The sequence below is a fragment of the Phaethon aethereus genome (genome assembly GCF_964289735.1).
Source record: "Phaethon aethereus genome assembly, chromosome: 5".
Lineage (NCBI taxonomy): Eukaryota > Metazoa > Chordata > Aves > Phaethontiformes > Phaethontidae > Phaethon > Phaethon aethereus.
The window spans coordinates 71150528-71160050 of NC_138579.1; the positions used below are offsets into that span (position 1 = coordinate 71150528).

Consider the following 9523-nt stretch of genomic DNA (forward strand, 5'->3'; position numbering starts at 1 on the left):
TTGTTGTCTTCTGTGAAGGGTAAGTCTACACTGCAGCCTGAATAAGCAATGAATAAGTGCAATGGGGAGATGAAGACATTAGGCTGAAGGCAGAACGTCTCTAGAATGACACAGTTCAGTTTTAAGACAACTACAGAGCTGTAGTCTGAGGTGCGAAGGGGAGGGGAGCAAGAGAGTTGGGAAGGCAGGAAGGAGTGTAACTTGTGCTGAATTATTGCCACATTTTCTAGCTGGAGCAGCTTTACTTGCTCCTAGAGTTTACATTCAAGTGCTATGAGGCACAGTGGGATCTCAACCACACCACACTCTCCACCTTTGCTGGGACTGCTTCGATGACTCCACTGCATGTCCTTAACAAATCCAGTCTGCCAAGATCTCTACTGATGGAAAAAGAAGTGCTGGATTTATAAACAGAGTTTTGGTGAGTAGAGGAAAAAAGAAAGGCAGGACCAGTGGAAGAGTAGCAATCACTTGCACAGAGGATGGTTTCCTTCCCAGGAGAGGGGAAACTAATTTTGGGGACATAGGATTAAGATATGTACCTATAACTACTTTTTATTACACTCATACCTACCACCTCACTGTGCCCATTTCCTGTACCAACCTGCTGACTCTTTTAAACATCCTTTATAAAACTCAACATAATATACATTTGAATACCTAGCAACTCTCTACCAACTTTTAGACACTACAACAGAGTCAAGTTAAGTAATAAAGGAGAATGTAGCACCTCCAAGGATTGACTTAAAATGCAGGAAGACAACATGGACTAGGCAAGCATCAGGCAAAAACTGTCAAGGCCTCATTCAGCCCCAGCGGAACAGCCTGTATACGCCAATCCTCTCCCCCAAAATTCCAGAACTGGAATTAAGGAAGAGCATAGGGAAAGGACTTGTGGGAGGCAGCAATTCATCATCCTTTCACCAGAGGCAATGATAAATTGTATCAGCGGCAACAGATATTGCAGATAGCATAAGTGTTTGGAATGAACAGATTTCTGCACAGATCATTTGAGGAAGAACTATGAGTGGGCACAGATGGCAGCAGCCCAGTGAGGCTCTGACTCTGCAGCATTCAAGAGCAGGAGAAGGCCAGCAAGAATGTGAGTACAGACCAGCAGCTGAGAGGATGGATTAAAAAACAAGCTGAAGATTGAAGAAATACGCTAGACAACAAGGTCCAAACTCAATCTTAAAATACTCTGTAGCATAGAAACCAAAAAGTCTCTGACCTCAAGATAAGCAGCTCAGAGCAACACATATAAAGCAGAGGAAAGGTGTGCTGAAGTCACAATCGAGTTACAGGATTTTTCTTTTAAATGCAGAAAAAAGATGGAGCTGCAGACAGCTGCTGAACAAAATACAAGAAGCAAGGGGAAAAGGGGTTGGAGCAAACACATCATCGAGAGAAAATACCCTGAAAAATAAATAGAAAATCCATTTTGTAGGAATCGCTATAAATCCAAATGTACTGCATAACTTAAAACATATACAGCCCAGGGGAATTTGTGTACAGAATCTATAGAACAACATAGAAGATGCATTTCTGTGCCTTAGGAAAACTTTACCAGTAGGCTGCAATCAGCTCATGCTATTCAGGTGTATGAAACTTGACTTCAAGAAGAATGCAGTCAGGTGTAATAAATCAGAGTAAAATAGGTAAGGAACCCACAGAAAAGTTGTAACACCTACTAACAAATGTTTCCTGGACATACTGGGTTACAGCAACATTTCATGAAAATTAAATCTTTCATGAGGATAGAGCATGCCATTAGCTGTAGAATAAATGAGATGAATAGGACTTGTGCTGAGGCCAAAAGGCAGAGGCTCTCCAAAGGCAGCTGGCACAGGATGTCAGACCCTTTAGCCCTTCCATCCAGGCAAAAGATGGATACACAACATCCCCTGTCTGCACAGCTGCTCTAATCCCCAAAAAAGTTTAGTCCCCAAAATTCCTTTGTCTTTGTAAGAACAATCAGCCAGAGCCCTCAGACACCCCTCATTGAGGGCTCAGTGCGGAAGGCTCCCTTTGCTGCTGGGCACTGGGAGCTCCCTGCCATGCCCAGCTGAAGGTCAGTGTGCACAGATTAGGACTGCAGTGCTACCCTCCTACATGCATACAGCTTTTGGTCAGTACAGTCCACCATTTTTCCAAGAATTACAGTTATTTTGAAGTTACTCCATTTTATTCCCTAACATATCTGCTGCCCCAATAGTCTTCCTTAGAACTGCAAGCTCCATACTTCTACAAAAACTCCAAAGCTTTCCCTCTCTCTCCCAACGCTCCACATTTTTCCTGCTATTGAGAGTAAAAATAAAATGCTACTGTTAACTCAAAACTCACTTCCTCTGATGCCTTTCTGGGCGAAGGTAATTTCTCCAGCTGCTGTTAGCCTCTCTCAGAACTGCAGCTCCTTGTAAACAGGAGGTTTTCTGACGCAACACACCTGACTGGCCTAGGATTTAAGAGAGGGAAAAAATGACTGAAAAGGAGCAGTAAATCACTCTCAAAAGTAAATGTCTTGCACCATAAATAAAAAAAAAAGGCTAATTATACCCTGGAACCGTGTATCAGCTGTCTTCAGACTAAGTCAATATAATGCTTTTGTGAAGGACTAGCACACAGGGAATAAGGCCAATTCAAACCCTACCAGCAATAACAGAGTTTTAGACTAACTCCACAGGTTTGGATCAGCCCAGCGTGAAGGAAACTGAAACAGCCCCTCTCTAAAGCATTGCTGCTTAGCCAGAGCATCCCTCAAGCTTCACAAGAGCTGCAGGCAGCACCGCGTACCTGAGAGCAGGGATGCCCGATGGAGAAGAGAAAGCAAAGGGGAGACTGCTGACCTCCTCCTCCTCCTGCACCAGGCCTCTGCCAGGAGCCTTCCTCACACTCACTGCTCCTTGCGGCGCTCCCTGTGCTCACGGAGCCCTAAAAGCAAGCCTTCGTTTCGGCCTGGCTCAGTGGGACGCCGCCCAGCCCCTCAGGCCCCGGGGGCTACCAGCAGCAGCAGGCAGAACCCCAAGACGCCTTCACCCGCTGTACCTACCGCTGCCCCCCGCACGGCGGCAGAGAGCAGGGGCGCTCCGGGGGGTGCCGGCCCGCCGGGGAAGGGCGCCGGCACACCGCCGGACCTACGGCCACGCTGCAGCCGCGGAGCTCCATCCCCTTGCCTCACACACGGACAGCGGCGGGCGGGCAGGCGGCCGCCGCGCGCGCGCGCCCCCTCAGGCGCGCCCAACGGCCACGCACGCGCGGCGGCCACACCCCAGCCCCAGCGCGTGGGGCCATTGCCCCTTTAAACGCAACCCTCACCGCCCGCACCGGGCCGGCGTTGCCCCTTTAAGTCCCGCCCCTCGCCCCCGCCCGCGGCGCTGCCGGAGCAGCGCGGGTCGCGGCACGAGGCGGCCGCAGCACGAGCCGGACAGCGGCATGTCCTGAGGCGAGCGGCGGCGGTCGGCGGTGCGGAGCCGGGCCCCACCACGGAGGGGTCGGTGGAGCAGCGGGCCAAGGGCCGGGCCCCGATGAAGGAGAAGGAGGCGGGGGCGGAGCGGGGCAAGCCCGCCACTTACACCGGGGACAAGAAGGCACGCATGGCGGCCAAGACCAACAAGAAGTGGGTGCGCCTGGCCACCGTGCTGGCCTACGTTCTCTCCGTCTCGCTGGCCGCCATCGTCCTCGCCGTCTACTACAGCCTCATCTGGCAGCCGGTGCGCGGCGGCGGCACCGGCGGCGGCCCCGCCGCCGCCACCTCGCCGCCCCGCGCCGCGCCGCCGCCAGGCCCCGCGGCCAGCCAGCCGCCCGCCGGCCCCACGCGGGAGGCGCCGCCAGCGCTGCCGCGGACGGGCCCCGGCCTCGCCGAGACGGACCGCCCGGAGGCGTCGCCGGAGCCGCCCGGGGCCAAGGCGGGCGCCGCCGCGCTGCGCGGGAGCCCCTGAGGCGGCGTCGGCCCCCGCCCCCTGGCCGGCTGGGACGACGGGCCCGGCGGAGCGCGGGGGACTGCGCTGAGGCGGCGGATGGCGGCCGGCGGCACGGCTGCCCTCGGCGCGATCGGCCGCTCCTGGCGCTGGGCGGGGGCGCCAGCACCGCGACCCCCGGCGCGGACGAGCCCCGAAGAGCTCGGGCTGGAGACTGACCCGGCGCGGGGGTCGGCAGGAGGAGGAGGAAGAATTTTTACTCGGTAGAACTGCGCTGTCTCCCCCCCACACCCCGATTTTCCTCAAAAGGGATTTTGTGACTTCGTTTTTTTTCTCACCGAGGCTAGCTTCTGCCTTCGAACCCGCATTCAATTCCTGTGCTATTTATGCCAGTCTGTTACCTATAAAAGGATATTGGTGTCTGCAATTCCTCACTATTTACAGGACCAGCTGGGAACAATATGAATTTAGAGGCTGTAATCCATTGTTTAAGTAAAAACAGTTTTGTTTAACAATAAGCATAAAATTATTTAAAAACGTGAAAGGTAAAATGACTTGTTTACTATATTAAAATATTTTCCCAATATGAAAGTTTCTGTAATACAGTATGTTCTCTTTGGTGGTGGGAGGAGGATTTGGGAGGAATGTTGAACTGGAAGGATGCTGCGTAGCCAAGATGGTTTGCTGGCTGTAATGGGCAACTGTGTCATATTGTGGTGTTGATTCATTTGTTATTGGTCTCCTTAGGTGAGACTGGAGAAACCTCCATACATGCCAAACTCCCGCTAATCACGGCAGCTAAGCATTGTTGATGAAAGAAGGTTTGATCTTTCCCGACAGGAGCAGGTGGAGCTCTTGCGGTGGGTGCCGATGGGCAGCCGCAGCTGTGTGCGGTGCAGCGTGCTCTGAGGTGCTTCATGGCTTGTACACGTGCTCTTGCCTGCAAGGGATGGCTGAGCTTACAGATGGTCACTGTGCCTCGGTGGCACCCCGGAGCTGGTGCCATCGGGAGGTAGGTCAGTGCCGGCCAGCTCCCGACGTGCCCTGGGCACGTTTTCCTGCCCTGTAGTCTTCAGAAATGTTCTGTGCTATTCCTTGATGAATAGCAGAAAAAAAAAGCCCTGACCTTTAGTGGTTGTGGGATGTGGGCTGTGAAAGAGGAATCTGTAAGACCTGTGTCATTCTGAGGAGCTGTTTTTCAGATTGATGATTTTGGTTGAATGCCTTAACTGCGAGGCTGCTAGGCTCTTCTGCATCCCTGTGAAATGATCCCTGGAGCACAGGATTCCTGTGTTGAGGGATAAAAATGTGCTCTGATGTGTACATTTTCAGTTGTGCAAATCATGAAGGTACTGTAAAATAGAGCGCTGGACTTTTTCAAAGTGGGGAGGAATAGCTGTTTCATACCTAAATCGGTGTGCTTTAGACGGGTCGTGTTGCGTTAAGCCTGCGTCAGCTGGGCATTTTCTTTATAGCATCTGTTAAAGGTAGAAACCAGGAGCAGAGGGCTCCCAGAATAAAATTAGGCAAAAGGAGGGAGCAGTTTGAGTGTGATCTTCCACCTTCCTTTTCCATTTTCTGGAGAGCTTACAGGAAAGTCTGTATGTTGTTAATGCACTAAAAAAGAAGGCTAACTGGTGAGAAGGAAAAAAGAGCACGCTTATTTTAGCCAAAAACGTGCATGTGATCATTGCCACCTTTCTGCAGTGCAGGTAGAAGAGCTGGCGAAGGAGCTGAAAGCCCAAAGCCACTGTTGTAGCAGGTGGCTGCCCTGCCACCCTGGTACCTCATGAGCTGCTTCAAAACTCGAATTTCCCTACTGTTGTGGCAGGACTGATGGTATCCTGGCAGCAGCACCAGATTGTAGCTTTGGCCAGCAAGTTGGCTGGGTTTAGTCTGTGTGTATCTGTTCCATAGCAGTAGGTGATTTTTGTTGCCTTGGCAGTTCTGTGGGCAGCATGTTGATACCTGTTCATGGGGCTGCCACACGCATGCAGTAGCTCTGGGTCCTGGTGGTAAAGATGCTGTTTGCCTTCCTTAGTATACACCTCTGGTTGCAGGGGGAAAGGCTTTCTGCAGCTCTCTAAGGGAGGAATAGTAAAAGGCTAGTTGCTTGGTGCTGGTGGAGTTTAGTTTCTAGTTTCTCGACTCTGGTGCTAAATGCAGAACCAGTTCGGAAGTGTCTCTGGGAGGGAGTTTGGGTTTAACTTTTAAAATGTTTGAAGATAAATGAAAGCTGGGTGGAATTACACAGATGCTGGGATTTCTCTGGTCCTGGCCTGCAGCTCAGAACTGGTGGCTCTGAACAGTGCACTCAGTGTATGCTGGATATATGCAGACTTCTGGCATTTTTCACTTTAAATACAATTGTTCTGAGAAGACTAATAGAGCATGGCTGCATAGAGCAGATGGAAGAGGAAGTGAATTGAATTAAATGGGCTTCATGGCCCTCTTCCAACCCGTCATGTAACTGCAGAGAGATGCCTCGTATTCAGGAGCAGGAACAACTTAAAGCTCTTCACCTGGTTTGTGGCTTTGGTGGCAAAGGACCTCTGGTACAGTGACAGTGTTTAGATCTGCTTTATCAAAGGGAATAGCCCCATTGCTGGTGGTTGCCTCCCTTTCTGGTGCTAAAAATAGTTGATGAGCCATCATTTGAAGATGGTTGTGGCTGTCTTCATTCCTGTATGAAAGTGCAGGCTTGATGAGTTCCCAGACTGTGTTTTTGCATGGTCTCTGCTGACAAAATGAGATTTAAGTGAAATGCTTCTATTTCTGTACTTGTTACAACTGTCTTTGGAGCATCTTGTTACTTCACCGCTGTTGTACTAAGCGTGCAAGGGGGGGAAACTCTGGCTTGTAAAGATGCAGAAGGATCACGGACTGCTGGCCTAACGGCCAGGGAGCTTTTGGGATTTGAGCAGCCTTGTTTTCCCAAAGGCTTTTTGTACCTAGGTTCTTCAGCTAAACTCTCTTTACATCCTTTCCCTAGCTAGGAATCATAGTCCTTGCAGAGGAAGGTATGTTGCCCTTGAGATACTACTGTTGCTAGCCTGTGATGAGCCAGTCTCTGTGCTTGCTACTCTCTTCATGGCAGACTGTCCAAGAAATCCGTGACTAAGTGCACTTTGCAAATACTTCTGGTAACAAAAATGGCTCCTCTGGGCTGGTTTCTAGGTGTAAGCTAACTTTTTAAAATTCAGGGTATTAGGGATTTCTTGGGAAGGATGTTGGCTGCAACAGCTAACAGCTGGACTGTGAATTTTTGCGTTATGTTGCCATCTTTGTACTGAGGCAGTCATCTGCATCTGAATGTAATTTTTTAGTTCCCTAAAATGATGCGGTCACCAGTCTCAGGTAAAACTGAGGTTTAAAAGGCAGACTGTCTTGTTATGTGTTGTATTACTTGAGCTCCAATTCGGTCTTTCCCTTCATTGCTCCTCAAAAAAAAAAAAAAAAAAGTTCAGTTCACTTAGTGTAATTGTATTAGGCAAGATAAGGCACAAGCTTTTGTGTGGCTTTCTAGATAGAAATCGCTGTAACCTCATGATTTGTAATGTTATTTCCTTGGAATTGCTGGCAAGGGTTATTCCCTTTACACAAATGCTGTCCTGCACATGACTTGCAAACAGAACTGTGTTGTATTTCCAGTGTGTGTGCATCAGTGGGAAAGGGAGTTGTCTGAAGTGACCTTGGAAATGTCTGAGTGATGTTTGGACAAAGATGATAATCAAACACGAGTGAAATGTTGGGTCTTGGGCCCTTTGCTTTAGTGATATAAGGAAGTTAACAAGAGTCTAAAAACTTTGAATTGTGGGATGCTCCTGTAAAAGCATGATGGCTATAAGAATATGGCTGGAATAGTGGCATCTGTCCTATTTTTTTTACTTCAGTTTTTTATTGATTAAACATGCTGATAATTCTGTAATTCCAACTTGTCCTCCAAGCTTTGAGTCTCTATATAATTTAAGGCCTGAGTTCCAGATTTGTCCTCTAAGAGCCTTTGAAAATTGTGTCACAGAGCACAGAAGTCACCATACATTTGTGCTTCAGGCGCAACTTGTTCTGAAGCGTGGTGACAGAATGCGTCGTTAAGTGTCAAGGGAAGATAAATACCATGGTGGCTTTGATTTTCCAATTCCTAATCACAGTAATCGCTTAAGAGGATGGAGAGAAGACCAGGCCATGTTCTGCTTTTCCTTTCTGACTAAGAGTCTCATGGGGGAGGAATCGGACTTCTTGTGAGAAAATTTCTGCAAATACTGCCTTGTCCAATTCTCACATGACAATGGTGACCCTCCAGCACTGGGTAATGCCACCTCTGCTTAGATCCTTGCAGAAGGATTTGAACTGCAAGCTCTGTCAAATGGAAGCACTCCCTAAAAGGAGGAGTAATAAGTGAAGAATTATTAATGATGTCTTGTCAACGGTATATCTAGATCAGAGGATGTTTTTTTCAAACCTTCTTGGTTCCTTCCTTGCATGTAGGTGCCTCTGTGCTTACACCTATGTATTGACATACAATACTTGCCCTCTGCCTGTACATGTTGGTCTTGTCCCATTGTGTTCAATTTGTTCAAGGAGAGTGCATCAATATAACTCGTGTGCAGAAGAACCAGAAGGAAGGGAAATAACTGGAAAAAAAGTTACTGGAGCATGTAATACGCTCCAGCAGCTGGCTCACATTTTCATCTTCGAAAAGCTACCTTTTCCCTATGCATGTTCTCTCGTGATCTCAACAGATGTGACGCGTACCATCTTAATCCCAGGTTCCTGGGACTGGGCTGTATGTCTGACCAGGAACATAGTGTTATTTTTACTCCAGGTGTTGCCTTAATTTATGAGTATAGCTGAAAAGCAGGCTTGTGGTGTAGTGTTAACAAAATCAGTGGCTGCTTCTGGGCATTGGGGATCTCCTTCGGAGAAGGCCAAACTAGTCTCAGTGGGCTGCTGTGGAAAGGGTGGTGCATGGGTGGGTGCATGTTGCCCATGGCTGGCTGTGAGTCCTGGAGGTGCTGAGGTGTGTGGAGAGGGGAATGGTGTAAGAAACAGGTGTACCCAAGCTGGAGGGTAAAGCTAGGGAGGTGAAGCTTCTGGCTATTCCACACGAGTTTGGAGGCAGGTTTGGGAGAGCCTCATCTCTGGTCAATCTGCTGTGTCGCTGCAGTAAGCTGGTGTGATTAGGAAACGGCTGCGGACTTCCCAGTGCATTAGCTTTGCCTGCCAGTAGCTGCGCAGTCAGCCTGTGAACTGGTTGAGCTGATGCTGTACCACCTTTCCATGGGAAGGCAGCAGGCAATGTTTTGAACTTCACAGCGGTGCTGTACCCTGCTCCTGCCCTGTGCCTGACTGCCTTAAAAAGCTTTCTGTGTAACTTAAAAAGCACTGACTACTGTATTACGCACTTTAAATACAAAGATTTCTGACTAAATGCCAGTTTAGCTTTAGGCTCCTATGCCATGTGCAACCAATTTATCTGGAGGGGAGCTGGTGTGGAAAATCAGTGAATGTTAGTGCTATTTCTAGTTCTAGACACTGTACAGGGCTTTACTTGTTGGTAATCTGTGCGTTATGCTTCTGCTGTAGGTATTAGACTTGTTGAGATA

At 49.0% G+C, this 9523-nt stretch overlaps 1 protein-coding gene across 1 annotated transcript; it reads left to right on the plus strand.

Moving 5' to 3' along the window:
• Positions 1-3524: 3524 nt before the first annotated feature.
• Positions 3525-3938, plus strand: INAFM2 (InaF motif containing 2; the record flags this gene model as incomplete). Its single annotated transcript, XM_082000236.1, has 1 exon — positions 3525-3938. The coding sequence occupies one exon, from the start codon at positions 3525-3527 to the stop codon at positions 3936-3938; it is 414 nt and encodes a 137-aa protein (XP_081856362.1).
• Positions 3939-9523: the final 5585 nt, after the last annotated feature.